This window comes from Schistocerca gregaria, chromosome 2, assembly GCF_023897955.1.
Source record: "Schistocerca gregaria isolate iqSchGreg1 chromosome 2, iqSchGreg1.2, whole genome shotgun sequence".
Classification (NCBI taxonomy): Eukaryota; Metazoa; Arthropoda; class Insecta; order Orthoptera; family Acrididae; genus Schistocerca; species Schistocerca gregaria.
Window position 1 is genome coordinate 531,735,411 of NC_064921.1, and position 16,341 is coordinate 531,751,751.

The window sequence follows — 16,341 nt, forward strand, 5'->3', positions numbered from 1 at the left end:
AGGGGCTTAAGCTCTTGGTGCCCCTTGTGTTGACCACCATTGACCTCTGTACACCAACAAGTTTGTTTACAGTGGTGTTGGACGCACTCAGCCTGAAACCTCATTGAATGGAGTCGAACCGTCTTCAGTGATGAGTCCTGCTTCAAATTGAGCCCAGATGACCACCAAAGATGTGTCTGAAGACACTGCAGACAGCAGTGAGACACCACTCTGAATGTCACTCACCATATGGCCCAACAGCTGGGAGTGGTGGTCTGGAGTGCCATTTCATTTCATAACAGCAGCCCTTCTGTTGATATCCATGGTACCCTTATAGCACAGCAGTACAGTGACTATACTCTATATCCCATTTTGTTGTCCTCCATGCCAAGCCATCCTGGGTCTACATTTCAGCAAGATAATGGCTGCCGTAACACAGTGACAGTATCTACTGTTTGTCTTCATGTTTTCCAATCCTACCTTGGCCAGTAAGATTACCAGCCCTTTTCCGAATTAAGCATTTTTGGAGCATTATGCCTGGACCCTGCAACCAGCTCAGGATTTTGATGATCTAACATGCCAAATAAACAGAATTTGGCATTACATCCCTCAGAAGGATATCTAACAACTCTGTCAATCAATGCCAAGCTGAATAACTGCTTGCATAAGAGCCAGAGGTGGAGAAATCCATTATAGACTTGCTCAAATGGGAGGGAGGTAGTGGTCTTTCTCTTGACTAAATTGTACAATTGTTTTTGAAATTGTAATCATTTGTTTGTCTGTACCTGTACATCACATCTACTGAATTCCATCCCATTCAGATAATTCCTTTGTGGTGTTCTTTTTTTTTTAAAAAAAAAAAAAAAGAAAAAAGAAAGAAAAAAGTTCCATATCACTCAAATAATAAGTGGTAAATTCTGCGTGAGGTTGTATCAATTGGCCAGTAGTATCAGAAGATGGAAGGATGCTGGAAATGGCAATAGGTGAAAGTAAATGTTGATTGCCACTAATATTATGTGGTTTGTTGCCTAATGGTAATGAAATAACCAGCTGCAATATTAATCTTAGAAAAATTTTTGCCTCACATTAGTTTCAATCTCAGTTTCTTTGTGTGAGATAATCAGGTATTCTATTATTCTTTGGTCATTAATTACAGATTTTTAAGACACTATAGAGGTGAAAATTGCCATAACCTTCATGAATTATGATTAGCTAAGTGGCACATTAACTTAAACATATACAAGTATACCTACACCTGTACTCCATGAGTTGCCCTAAGTTACTGGTGGAAGTTATACACTGAGATGACAAAAGCCATGGGGTAGCAATATGCACACATATAGATGACAGTAGTATCATGCACACCAGGTATAAATGGGCAGTGCATTGATGGAGGAGTCATCTGTACTCAGGTGATTCATGTGAAAATTTTTCTGACACGATTATGGCCACATGACAGGAATTAAAAGACTTTGAATGCATAGTGGTAGTTGGAGCAGGCACATGGGGCATTCCACTCTGGAATTCATTAGGATATTCAATATTCCAAGATGCACAGTGTCAAGAGTGTGATGAGAATACCATATTTCAGGCACCATCTCTCACGATCAACAATGTGGAGAGAGTAGTGGCATTGCCAGTGCTAACAGACAAGCAGCACTGCAAGAAATAACTGCAGAAATCAATTGGGACATACAACAAATTTATCTGTTAGGACATTGCAGTAAAATCTGGCATTTACGGACTATGGCAGCAGACAACTGACACAAGAGCCTTTGCTAATGGCACGACATCACCTGCAGCAGCTCTCCTGGGCTCATGACCATCTCAGTTGGACCCTAGACAACTGGAAAACAATGTCCTGGTTTGATGAATCCTGATTTTATTTGGTAAGAGCAGATGGTAGGGTTCAAGTGTGGTGCAGACAACATGAAGCTGTGTGCCCAAGTTGTCAGCAAGGCATTGTGCAAGCTGGCGGTGGATCCATAATGGCGTTGGTTGTGTGTGTATGGGATGGACTGGATCCTCCGGTCAAACTGAACCAATCATTGAGTGGAAATGTTTATGTTTGGCTACTTGGAGACCATTTCCAGCCCTTTGTGTACTTCATGTTCCCATATAATGAAAGAATATTAAGGACGACAATATGGTGCATCACTGGACCCCAATTGTTCTAGACAGTTCAGGCAAATGTTTTGGCCACCCAAACTGCCTGACATGAATCCTATTAAACATTTATGGGGCATAATCAAGAGGCTGGTTCATGTACAAAACTGGCAACACTTTCGCAATTATGGATGGCTATAGAGGCAGCATGGCTCATACTTCTACAGGGGACTTCTGACAACTTGTTGAGTCCATGCCACATCACATTGCTGCACTGTACTATACTAAAAGAGGTCCAACATAATATTAGGAGGTATCCTACAACTTTTGTCACCTCAGTGTAAGTTTCGCCATTATTATTTCCTTTATTTTTTATTCCAACACTAAATGTCCTCAAATAGAACCAATCAGTAAGACCTATTAACTCAAATTTCTTTAATTTTACTGTCATAGTCATTTCATGATATATATTCAGAAGCTAGTATATGCTGTTTTACTGTCCTCAAAAGTATGTCCCCAGAACATTAACAGGAAACCACACCTGATCCGCATCTCACCTCTTGCAGTGTCTGCCATTGGAGTTGGGTGAGCATTTCTGTGACATTCTCACACTTGACAAACAATTCTCTGGCAGATGATGCTGCCATTCTGGATCTTCTCTATTTCTTTTATTAATCCTAGCTGATAAAGGTTCCAGACTGATGAGTAATACTCAAGAATCAATCAAACAGTGATTCTGTAAGCTGCTGGCTTCACAAGCAAACTAAATTTCCAATACTACAGGTTCAATCAGGTTAATCTTGGATAGGTGGACCTTGGTGTCAGTTGATCTCTTTTTTTAAAACTATTCCTTTACTGAAAACGCCACTGAGTGACCATGAAAGGGACATTGTGATAAAGACAAGAAAAATAGAAAAAATAAGAACTGATTGACTAAAAACAAAAAATATTGAACAGTAAACAAACAAAAGACAGTGAAGTACATTTAGTTTACAGAGTGTACATAAATTAGAAGTCTAGTGGTTGACAAGCATGGAGCATCTGCTTAAAACACATTAACACCTCTAAACTTCTAATCTATTGGTACTGAAGCAGGGGATGGTACAATCCAAACTGTATCTGTGGTGAAGCAATTGCCCAGCACCTTATTAATGTAATGCGTGTTATCTTTGGCGACAAGGTTGAGTGTTACTAATGTAGACATTGTAGTAAATTAAATAGAAAGAAACTTCAAATTAATGATGTAAATCCTGCCCCGAAATGAGATCCATCCTTCATGAAATCCTGCCCATTCCACCAAGAGTGTCTTTCCGCCGTCCACCTAACCTTCGTAACCTCTTGGTTCATCCCCATGAAATCCACAAACCACCTTCCCTACCCTCTGGCTCCTACCCTTGTAACCACCCCCAGTGTAAAACCTGTCCTATGCACCCTCCCACCACTACCTACTCCAGTCCTGTAACCCGGAAGGTGTACACGATCAAAGGGAGAGCCACGTGTGAAAGCACCCACGTGATTTACCAACTAACCTGCCTACACTGTGACGCTTTCTATGTGGGAATGACCAGCAACAAACTGTCCATTCGCATGAATGGACACAGGCAGACAGTGTTTGTTGGTAATGAGGATCACCCTGTGGCTAAACATGGCTTGGTGCATGGCCAGCACATCTTGGCACAGTGTTACACCGTCCGGGTTATCTGGATATTTCCTACCAACACCAACCTATCCGAATTCCGGAGATGGGAACTTGCCCTTCAGTATATCCTCTCTTCTCGATATCCACCAGGCCTCAACCTCCGCTAATTTCAAGTTGCCGCCGCTCATACCTCACCTGTCTTTCAACAACTTCTTTGCCTCTGTACTTCCGCCTCGACTGACATCTCTGCCCGAACTCTTTGCCTTTACAAATGTGTGCTTGTGTCTGTATATGTGCGGATGGATATGTGTGTGTGTGTGCGAGTGTACACCTGTCCTTTTTTCCCCCAAAGGTAAGTCTTTCCGCTCCCGGGATTGGAATGACTCCTTACCCTCTCCCTTAAAACCCACATCCTTTCGTCTTTCCCTCTCCTTCCCTCTTTCCTGAAGAAGCAACCGTCGGTTGCGAAAGCCAGAAATTCTGTGTGTGTGTTTGTGTGTTTTATTTATTGTGCCTGTCTACTGGCGCTTTCCCGCTTGGTAAGTCTTGGAATCTTTGTTTTTAATAATGTAGACATTGTATGCATTCATCATAACAAGGTTTTTATTCATTATGCCAGTATGTAAGACTGAAGCCGTGATTCTATGGTAACTGCTATTTAACTGGAGTCCTATCATAAGGGACTTTCATTGCAATACTATAGCTCTTCACAGTGTCAGGATTTAAACAGCAGCCACAGGAAGCATGGAACAAATTTTATCCAACCATACCTTCCCCATGAACCATGGACCTTGCCGTTGGTGGGGAGGCTTGTGTGCCTCAGCGATACAGATGGCCGTACCGTAGGTGCAACCACAACGGATGGGTATGTGTTGAGAGGCCAGACGAACGTGTGGTTCCTGAAGAGGGGCAGCAGCCTTTTCAGTAGTTGCAGGGGCAACAGTCTGGATGATTGACTGATCTGGCCTTGCAACATTAACCAAAACGGTCTTGCTGTGCTGGTACTGCGAATGGCTGAAAGAAAGGAGAAATTACAGCCGTAATTTTTCCCGAGGGCATGCAGCTTTACTGTATGGATAAATGATGATGTAGTCCTCTTGGGTAAAATATTCTGGAGGTAAAATAGTCCCCCATTTGGATCTCCGGGAGGGGACTACTCAAGAGGACATCGTTATCAGGAAAAAGAAAACTGGCGTTCTACAGATCGGAGCGTAGAACGTCTGATCCCTTAACCGGGCAGGTAGATTAGAAAATTTAAAAAGGGAAATGCATAGGTTAAAGTTAGACATAGTGGGAATTAGTGAAGTTCGGTGGCAGGAGGAACAAGACTTTTGGTCAGGTGAATACAGGGTTATAAACACAAAATCAAATAGGGGTAATGCAGGAGTAGGTTTAATAATGAACAAAAAAAATAGGAGTGCGGGTAAGCTACTACAAACAGCATATTGAATGCATTATTGTGGCCAAGATAGACATGAAGCCCATGCCTACTACAGTAGTACAGGTTTATATGCCAACTAGCTCTGCAGATAATGAAGAAATTGAAGATATGTATGATGAGATAAAAGAAATTATTCAGGTAGTGAAGGGAGACAAAAATTTAATAGTCATGGGTGACTGGAATTCGAGAGTAGGAAAATGGAGAGAAGGAAACATAGTAGGTGAATATGGATTGGGGCTAAGAAATGAAAGAGGAAGCCGCTTGGTAGAGTTTTGCACAGAGCATAACTTAATCATAGCTAACACTTGGTTCAAGAATCATGAAAGTAGGTTGTATACATGGAACTATTCTGGAGATACTAGAAGGTATCAGATAGATTATATAATGGTAAGACAGAGATTTAGGAACCAGCTTTTAAGTTGTAAGACATTTCCAGGGGCAGATGTGGACTCTGACCACAATCTATTTCTTATGAATTGTAGATTAAAGCTAAAGAAACTGCAAAAAGGTGGGAATTTAAGGAGATGGGACCTGGATAAACTGAAAGAACCAGAGGTTGTACAGAGTTTCAGGGAGAGCATAAGGGAACAATTGACAGGAATTGGGGAAAGAAGTACAGTAGAAGAAGAATGGGTATCTCTGAGGGATGAAGTAGAGAAGGCAGCAGAGGATCAAGTAGGTAAAAAGACAAGGGCTAGTAGAACTCCTTGGGTAACAGAAGAAATATTGAACTTAATTGAAGAAAGGAGAAAATATAAAAATGCAGTAAATGAAGCAGGCAGAAAGGAATACAGACGTCTCAAAAATGAGATCGACAGGAAACGCAAAATGGCTAAGCAGGGGTGGCTAGAGGACAAATGTAAGGATGTAGAGGCTTATCTCACTAGGGGCAAGATAGATACTGCCTACAGGAAAATTAAAGATACCTTTGGAGAAAAGAGAGCCACTTGTATGAATATCAAGAGCTCAGATGGAAACCCAGTTCTAAGCAAATAAGGGAAAGCAGAAAGGTGGAAGGAGTATATAGAGGGTCTATACAAGGGCAATGTACTTGAGGACAATATTATGGAAATGGAAGAGGATGCAGATGAAGATGAAATGGGAGATACGATACTGCTTGAAGAGTTTGACAGAGCACTGAAAGACCTGAGTCGAAACAAGGCCCCGGGAGTAGACAACATTCCATTAGAACTACTGACAGCCTTGGGAGAGCCAGTCCTGACAAAACTCTACCATATGCTGAGCAAGATGTATGAGACAGGCGAAATTCCCTCAGACTTCAAGAAAAATATAATAATTCCAATCCCAAAGAAAGCAGGTGTTGACAGATGTGAAAATTACCGAACTATCAGTTTAATAAGTCACAGCTGCAAAATACTAACGCGAATTCTTTACAGACCTCGGTGAAGATCAGTTTGGACTCCATAGAAATACTGGAACACATGAGGCAATACTGATCTTACGACTTATATTATGAGAAGAAAGATTAAGGAAAGGCAAACCTATGTTTCTAGCATTTGTAGACTTAGAGAAAGCTTTTGAGATTGTTACCTGGAATACTCTCTTTCAAATTCTAAAGGTGACAGGGGTAAAATACAGGGAGTGAAAGGCTATTTGCAATTTGTACAGAAACCAGATGGCAGTTATAAGAGTCGAGGGACATGAAAGGGAAGCAGTTGTTGGGAAGGGAGTAAGACAGCGTTGCAGCCTCTCCCCGATGTTATTCAGTCTGTATATTGAGCAAGCAGTAAAGGCAACAAAAGAAAAATTCGGAGTAGGTATTAAAATCCACGGAGAAGAAATAAAAACTTTGAGATTCGCCGATGACATTGTAATTCTGTCAGAGACGGCAAAGGACTTGGAAGAGCAGTTGAATGGAATGGACAGTGTCTTGAAAGGAGGGTATAAGATGAACATCAACAAAAGCAAGACGATGATAATGGAATGTAGTCAAATTAAGTTGGGTGATGCTTAGGGAATGAGGTTAGGAAATGAGACACTTAAAGTAGTAAAGGAGTTTTGCTATTTCCTGAGCAAAATAACTGATGATGGTCAAAGTAGAGAGGATATAAAATGTAGACTGTCAATGGCAAGGAAAGCATTTCTGAAGAAGAGAAATTTGTTAACATCGAGTATAGATTTAAGTGTCAGGAAGTCTTTTCTGAAAGTATTTGTATGGATTGTAGCCATGTATGGAAGTGAAGCATGGACGATAAATAGTTTGGACAAGAAGAGAATAGAAGCTTTCGAAATGTGGGGCTACAGGAGAATGTTGAAGATTAGTTGGGTATATCACGTAACTAATGAGGAGGTATGGAATAGGATTGTGGAGAAGAGAAGTTTGTGGCCCAACTTGACTAGAAGAAGGGATCGGTTGGTAGGACATGTCCTGAGGCATCTAGGGATCACAAATTTAGCATTGGAGGGCAGCGTGGAGGGTAAAAATCATAGAGGGAGGCCAAGAGATGAATACACTAAGCAGATTCAGAAGGATGTGGGTTGCAGTGAGTACTGGGAGATGAAGAAGCTTGCACAGGATAGGGTAGCATGGAGAGCTGCATCAAACCAGTCTCAGGACTGAAGACCACAACAACAACATGGTAGGATCTGACAATGAAAGGCTTGAGGAGATACATGACTCTGAGGAAGATGCTTTGGAGATTTTAAGGATAAGAGAAACTACTCCAATTTGTGTGTAATATTAGAGAATAAGAGCAGGCCTCATAATGGGATTGCATGATGTAAGATGGTTAATCTATTCCTCATTAGGATCATTGTGCAACTAAGCAATTTTATGATTAAACATCAGTTTGGAAATGATGAATATTGCATGATAAAATTTGTTTGCGAACATAGCTAGTGATGTAACTGTGAAGAATGAAGGATGTGCTCAGATTTGCTATTAATTTTTGTGTTATATCGTACTTTAAACAAGAGCATCTACTGTGTCTGGTATGTGGCCTGAATGATGCAACACGTGACACACCATATCCAGCTTGACTGACTGCTGTTGCTATCAAGCCTATTCAAATTCAAGTGGTTAGCCCCACCTCACTTGAGAGAATTCTCACTCAGTGTCAGCATTTCACAAATGGCCCTAAGTTTTCAATTGTTAACCATATTGTGTAATAGAAAAAAGGTGGTTTGGCAACTACTTCATTTTGCGTACCAAAGTCATCACAAACAAGGAATTTGTTAATAATTAGCCCTTTTTTCTCATATTTATCCAGATGCAGCTTCATTTTGAATCATCCTCTTTTTAGAAGGTTTATATGTGGTGAATGTATTTTGTGAAACTTGATTTATTTAAATGTGTCTCTTTGCAACTGTGAGCTACATTTCCATTTTCAGACATCTGTGATTTATATTGACCAAGAGTACAATATTTCTTACAGTCTTGAATCTGGCATCATTCTCTGTTATTGCTGTTGGGTATACGTCAATGTTTGTGATAGCGAGGACAACTCAACAAGCAGCACAAATGAATCAGAAAACTGCTGAGTCAGCAGTGATTGCCCGCCGAATGACTCTTATTGTTGCTACAGATGCAGCTTGCTGGATGCCTATCATATGCTTGGGGATACTGTCTTTGGCAGGAACGACAGTCCCTCCACAGGTAAACAAGACGTTCTTTTCTAATATATAGCAGGTTTTTCAGCTATTGTTGGAAAAACTTTCTGTTGAGTTCTTCTCTTTCATTTGCTAGAAAATGCTCAGTCCCCCTTTTTTTTTTTTTTAATAGGACTGATTTCTTTTAGGACAAACATCAGAACTAGCAAATTTTAATGAGACTTTTTCTTTTGTATTATCTAATTTTAATACCATACTGAGTACATACACATTTTATGGGTTTATGCTGCCCATGGAAAACTTAATGACAATACAAAATGTGTACTTTAAATATACAATGAGCTGATACTATAACAGTAATGCTGTTTTGTTGCTTCTTCACAAAGGAATGCAACGGCAGAAAAATGTTAGCGCTGGCCCTGCTTCCAAAATAACTGCTTCCCTTGCTATCCTTACTCAAGTGATGCATCACGTGTTGTTGTTGTTGTTTTTCTGGTCTTCAGTCCAGAGACTGGTTTGATGCAGCTCTCCATGTTACTCTATCCTGTGCAAGCCTCTTCATTTCTGAGTAACTACTGCAACCTACATCCTTCTGAATCTGCTTAATGTGTTGATCTCTTGGTCTCCCACTTTAATTTTTACCCTCTGTGCTTCCCTCCAGTACTAAATTGGTGATGCCTTGATGCCTCAGAATTGGTCCTGCAACCAATCCCTTCTTCTAGTCAAGTTGTGTCACAAATTCCTCTTCTCCCCAATTCTACTCAGTACCTCCTCATTAGTTACATGATCTGTCCATCTAATCTTCAGCATTCTTCTTTAGCACCACATTTTCAAAGCTTCTCTTCTTGTCTAAATTATTTATCAGCCACGTTTCACTTCCATTCATAGTGACACTCCACACTATACTTGATGCTAATAAATTTCTCTTCTTCAGAAACGCTTTCCTTGCCACAGCCAGTCTACATTTTACATCCTCTCTACTTCAACCATTGTCAGTTATTTTGCTTCCCAGATAGGAAAACTCATCTACCACTTTAAGTATCTCATTTTGTAATCTAATTCCCTGAGCATCACTTGATTTAATTTGATTACATTCCATTATCCTCATTTTGCATTTGTTGATGTTCATCTTATATCCTCTTTTCAAGAACTGTCCATTCTGTTCAGCTGCTCTTCCAGATCCTTTGCTGTCTCTGACAGAGTTACACTAGTGTTGGCAAACCGCAAAGTTTTTATTTCTTTTCCGTGTATTTTAATTCCTACTCCAAATTTTTCTATTTCCTTTACTGCTTGCTCAGTGTACAGACGGAATAACATCACTTTCTTCTCAATCACGGCTTCCTTTTCATGCCCTTGACTCTTATAACTTGTTGTAAATAGCCTTTGACTCCCTGTATTTTACTCCTACCACCTCAAAAGCTTTCTCTAAGTCTGCAAATATTAGAAATGTAGGTTTGTATTTCCTTGACCTATCTTCTAAGATAAATCATTGGGTCAGTATAGTTTTGTGTGTTCCAACATTTCTACAGAATCCGAATTGATCTTCCCTGATGTCAGCTTCTACCAGTTTTTCAATTAGCCTGCAAAGAATTTGTGTTAGTCTTTTGCAACCATGACTTATTAAACTGCTAGTTTGGTAATTTTCACACCTGTCAGCACCTGCTTTCTATGGGGTTGGAATTATTATATTCTTCTTGAAGTCTGAGGATATTTCACCTGTCTCATACATCTGCCTCACCAGATGGAAGAGTTTTGTCAGGGCTGGCTCTATTAAGGCTATCAGTAGCTCTAATGGAATGTTGTCTAATCATGGGATCTTGTTTTGAATTAGGTCTTTCAGTGCTCTGTCAAATTCTTCAAATAATATCATATCTCTCATTCCAGCTTCAGCTATGTCCTCTTCCATTTCCATATTACTGCCCTCAAGTACATCACCCTTGTACAGACTCTCTATATACTCCTTCCACCTTTCTGTTTCCCTTCTTTGGTTAGAACTGGGTTTCCATCTGAGCTCTTGATATTCATGCAAGTGGTTCTCTTTTATCCAAAGGTCTTTTTAATTTTCCTGCAGGCAGTATCTGTCTTACCCCTAGTGATATATGCTTCTACATGCTTACATTTATCCTCTAACAATCCCTGATTAGCCATTTTGCACTTACTGTCAATCTCATTTTTGAGATGTTTGTATCAGGTGCTAAAACAATTAAAACATTGGACTTGTATTATGGGGAATGGTATATACATTTAGTTGTGGCTATAAAGATTTAGTTTTGCATAACACATTTCAGTTGACTATTGCAATGGTTCCTTGAATGAGGTTTCTCAAAGTGACATTAATTTCACTAATTGATTAGAAAGCGTTATGTCAGTTACATACAAACTCAGCTGGTTACATGAAAGAATGGTCATATATCTAATTACTTTTTAATGTACCACAGTGATATCAAATGTAAGCTACATGTATTATTTATACAATAAGTATATCAACAATTATGATTATTTTACAAGTGAAGTGCACATGTAGTTTACGATTGATTAATTTTATTTCTTTATGTGTTCCACATTCTTGTGTGGAACATAATGAATCTTTTATCATTCTTGACAGTGGAGCGGAGTAAAAGGATTGAGTCTCTATTTTTTACTTGACTGTCAAGTCTGGGAACAATAAAATAAAACAGTGTTACATGTTTTGTTAAACTCTAGTTTTTGCAAAATAACCTAACATCATTTGCTCTTAATGTATAAATACAAAGTATGTTGAAAAGCAGTGTAATATTATTTTAAAAGTGCATCTTATAAATCTACTAATCTGAAAAAGTGTCAGAAAAGCTGTTGATTTACTTTTGAGAAATAAAAAGAAGAAACAACCAGTTTCCAGAAAAACTAAAAAATTGAGAAACTGTTCATATCTCCCCCAAATCTTTTTTCCTCAATTTTGTAAGTGCTTTAGATATCACTGTGTGACAAATTCACACACTTTAAACAATAAAATGAACAAATACAACCCATTCACTATGTTCAGAAAGTGTTAAGCACTGGACAGACACAAAATTAAGAAACTTAACTCCATAGCTTAGCTATTGAAATAGTATTCTCCTCACACACAACTGAATGTGGATGACTCAAGTGTTAGCAAGAATGAGAGATGAAGAAACACCAGAAAAGGAGGGTAGCAATACACAGCTAGAAATTATTTGACCATGCATATATTGTCAGAGGAGAATTACTTGAAAATAGGCTTCTTGATGAGTGAAACTGATCATAGATACTTTAAAAAAATGTTTAATTCTCCATTAATAGTTATTCAGTCCACTACCATCAATCATACATCTGCCATATGACTGTGACTGTGATATTGAAAACTAGTGACACATGGCACAAACACTGTTTCAGTGCTGCTAATCAGCTGTATCAAGAATTTAATGCTAGAGAAATTCTTAGTGTGATTTATATGATATGCTTCATCTTCCCATCCCTGATTATGGAAAGGTAACCAGTCATGAATTTCTGTATTTAGAAAGCACCTCTGGACAGTGTATATGTTTGAACCCCATGGCAATTTTACATTTTGCTGTGTACTGTGTTGAATAAGTAACTGAGTAGTGCTTTTTGTGAGAAGAGAGCAGCAAGTGTTTGCACAATAATTATGAAATAAACATTTAGTAGATTTGATCAAATAAATGATGTACCTAGAAATAGCCAATTTTCCAATTTTAACTGTATATCATTTTACAAAATAGGTTCAAGAAAGCAATAGCTTTGTGTTCTCTTAAATGGTTAATAGTAAAGGGAAACAGTGTTTACTCTGATATTAGAGCAGTACCTCATCAAACATGTGCCATCTATGGCACAAATATAATTGGAAGGAATGTATATATTGTGGTAGTTGAAAATTTGTGCCAGACTGGGACTCAAATGCAGATTTCCTGCTTATCATGAGCATTTTCCTTAACATTTAAGCTATCTGAGCAATGGCATCACAAAGAACAATTGTTTTGCTTCACATTTGAATACACTCTAATAGCTGTTTTGTTATGATATGTTCTGTTAACGCAGACGAATAATCTTCTTCTAAATAAAGCTGTGATGCAGGTTCAGTCAGTTCCATTCTGCCCAGAATTCTCTTAAGATTCAGTCATGTATTTGTAATTTTATGCATTTTGCAAACATATAGCTGGCCATTCTCATTGATTTTATTCTTGTAAAAGTATGAACTGTGTTACTTCAAAGTTTCTGGAAGTTTTTATGTAAACTGTTGCTCTATTGCATTGTAAATCATAGAAGCACATGGCAATGAAGTAGACAAGTGCAATAGAAACAATACACTGAATAGTTTTGCTAGCTTAACAATAAAAATCAGTACCATCTTACTTGAAAGTAAATTACTCAATGTTCAGCAATGGATGAACATATGTCCTTACACTTAATGAAGAAATTATATATATATATATATATATATATATATATATATATATATTAAAAACAAAGATTCCAAGACTTACCAAGCGGGAAAGCGCCGGCAGACAGGCACATGAACAAAACACACAAACACACACACAGAATTACAAGCTTTCGCAACTGGCAGTTGCTTCGTCAGGAAGGAGGGAAGGAGAGGGAAAAAATGAAAGGATGTGGGTTTTAAGGGAGAGGGTAAGGAGTCATTCCAATCCCGGGAGCGGAAAGACTTCCCTTAGGGGAAAAAAAGGACAGGTGTACACTCGCACACACACACACATATCCATCCGCACATACACAGACACAAGCAGACATTTGATGTCTGCTTGTGTCTGTGTATGTGCGGATGGATATGTGTGTGTGTGTGCGAGTGTACACCTGTCCTTTTTTTCCCCTAAGGGAAGTCTTTCCGCTCCCGGGATTGGAATGACTCCTTACCCTCTCCCTTAAAACCCACATCCTTTCATTTTTTCCCTCTCCTTCCCTCCTTCCTGACGAAGCAACTGCCAGTTGCGAAAGCTTGTAATTCTGTGTGTGTGTTTGTGTGTTTTGTTCATGTGCCTGTCTGCCGGCGCTTTCCCGCTTGGTAAGTCTTGGAATCTTTGTTTTTAATATATTTTTCCCATGTGGAAGTTTCTTTCTGTTTTATATATATATATATATGCTAATAATACTTGGATAGAATATACAGAGAGGAGGTCCAAATCATAAGTGAATAGCAACAAAATTTTAAATTTAAATAAAAATGCATAACAGAAGGATAGACTGAATGCTAGATGTGTCAATGTATTCATTTCTGTAATAAATGCAAGTCATATCAAGCTATAGTAGAGATTTTTTCTGAATACAAAATAACTTGAGTAAAGATAAATGCTGAAGTTATGTCAAACAATCAAGTAGCTTGTTTTTATACATCACTTTTTTGAGACACCACAGTGGGAGAACACTTTGGTGTCGTGTAACTACTATATAAAGAAAAGGATAGATTTCTATTCTCCATAAAGATGACATGTTGAGTTGCATAAAGGCACAGTGAAAAGACTGTTACACATTTAGCTTTCAGCCAAAGCCTTCATCTGAGCTGCCGAGGAGGCTGACCATGTGTGCATGAAGTGTGCTTGCTTGTGTGAATGGATGTGTATGTGTTTTTTTCTCAAGAAGGTTTTAGTGATGAAAAGTGTAACAGTCTTTTTGTTGCACCTGGCTGCCACTTATTGTGTCAACTTTATGGTGAATAGCACACTATCCTTTTCCTTATATTGTTGATATTTCAACCTGGAGCTTCCATTGTTTGAAATATGTAACAGTGTGAAGGAAAAGTAATAAATCACCTCAATTTTCTGCACACAGGTTTACGCATGGATAGCTGTATTTGTTCTACCACTAAACGCAGCTATCAATCCTATTCTTTACACAATATCAACTACACCTTTCCTAGAACCAACTCTAAAAGGACTGAAGACTTTGAAGAGGTCATGCAGGCTGTCGCTTACAACTGAACAGCACCACACATACTCATCTGTTACAGGTAAAGTCAGTCAGACAAATAATTCATTTAAAAATATAAAAATATATGTTATTGTCTGATAGTTAAAGCACATCTCTTCCATTTTTAGTGGCTGTTCAATGATTATAGTTTCTAAAACATGCTTTATCAACCCTTTATTGACCTTACAAATTTCTATGCACACTATTTGATCAAAAGTATCAGGACACCCCTGTGTAATATGGAACTGATCACTAGAGGTCATGAGATATGGACCCACCAGTATAAAAAATGCAGTATTTTGTTGTCAGTAGAAGTGACAGTCAGGAGAGCTCAGTGACCTCAAACATGGATTAGTCATTGGATCTCACATGAGTAACAAAAACGCCAGGGACATCTCAACCCTGCCAAGCTGACTGTTGGTGATGTGGGTGTGACTGTGTGCAGGGAGTTAAAAACAATGGGATACAGAGGTTGAGTAGCCTCTTATAAGCCACTAATTTATGTAAATCTGTTGGAGGAGCTTGAGTTTGGAAAATGCCTAGGGAATTTTATCTGCTATCATATATAGTGCCAAAAGTGAAGTGTGGTGGTGAGGATTTTACAGTAGTGGGATATTTTTCATGGTTGGGGTATGGTGTCCTTATTGTGCTTTAGAAAATGCTAAATTCTGGAAGATATGAACACATTTTACAATATTAAATTCTGTGTACAGTATTAGAGAAGTTCAGACACTGTAGTTGTTTGTTGAAGGATGACAATGCACCCTATAATTAAGCATCATCTCTGAGGCAATGGTTTGTGGACAGTGACACTTCTAAAGTGGGTTGGTCTACCCAGACTCCTGACTTGAGCTAAACTGAATACCATTGGGATGATTGAAGATGACGGCAAATAGTAATGGTAAAGTTCTTAGCTTACGTAAAAACTCATGTTTTGATAGGGAAAAGTGTAAAAAATGTGGAAAAGTACTAAAAACTGGAATCACATGCAAAAAATGTAATAACTCGTATCATTTTCAATGTGCAAAAGTGGACTCATATGTGAAAGAAAATAATGAATTTATAACATGCTGGAACTGTAGTCAGTGCTGCGTTAAGAACTCAGATAACTATCATAAAGCAAAAATTTTTGACTGTAGGTGTGAATTATCTTCCCTAGTCAGCGATACAGTTAGTGAAATCCAGAGCCTAAAGGCTGAAGTTAATTTCTTAAATAAGAAGGTGTGTGAATTTGAACAACAGCGCCTGATGAACTACTGTAGGCCTAAACTGAAAACCAAGGAAAGCTTTCCTGCCATCATTACTCAAAACAGGTTTCAAATTCTCGACGAAATAGTGGAACAAGAACAAGTTCAGTCCTTACAATAATCCTTCAAGCAGCAAAAAAACTGTCAGTCATAAGTTCAGAAAACACCATGTCCCAAACTCGTGTGCAAAACGTGAAATTGAATGTAAGCAAACCATCCAAGCAAATGGAATCTGTGAAAGTACATGCAAGAAATTGTTCCTAGAGAAAAACAGAAGAAACGACGACACTCACAAACACAAGGCCGGATTCTATTATATGGAGACAGCCATGGACGTGAAATAATGCAAAACATCGCAAATATGCAAGACAACTTTGCAGCTGTAGGCCAAATCCAGCCTGGAACCCCTTTTTCTG

At 38.7% G+C, this 16,341-nt stretch overlaps 1 protein-coding gene across 1 annotated transcript in view; it reads left to right on the forward strand.

Moving 5' to 3' along the window:
- LOC126330497 (G-protein coupled receptor GRL101-like) overlaps window positions 1–16,341 on the forward strand; it is a 643,973-nt gene that overhangs the window by 598,156 nt on the left and 29,476 nt on the right. The window contains exons 26-27 of the mRNA XM_049996361.1: window positions 8,561–8,781; window positions 14,541–14,718. Of these exons, the coding sequence (XP_049852318.1) occupies window positions 8,561–8,781; window positions 14,541–14,718 (399 nt within the window). The remainder of the gene's footprint in view (window positions 1–8,560; window positions 8,782–14,540; window positions 14,719–16,341) is intronic.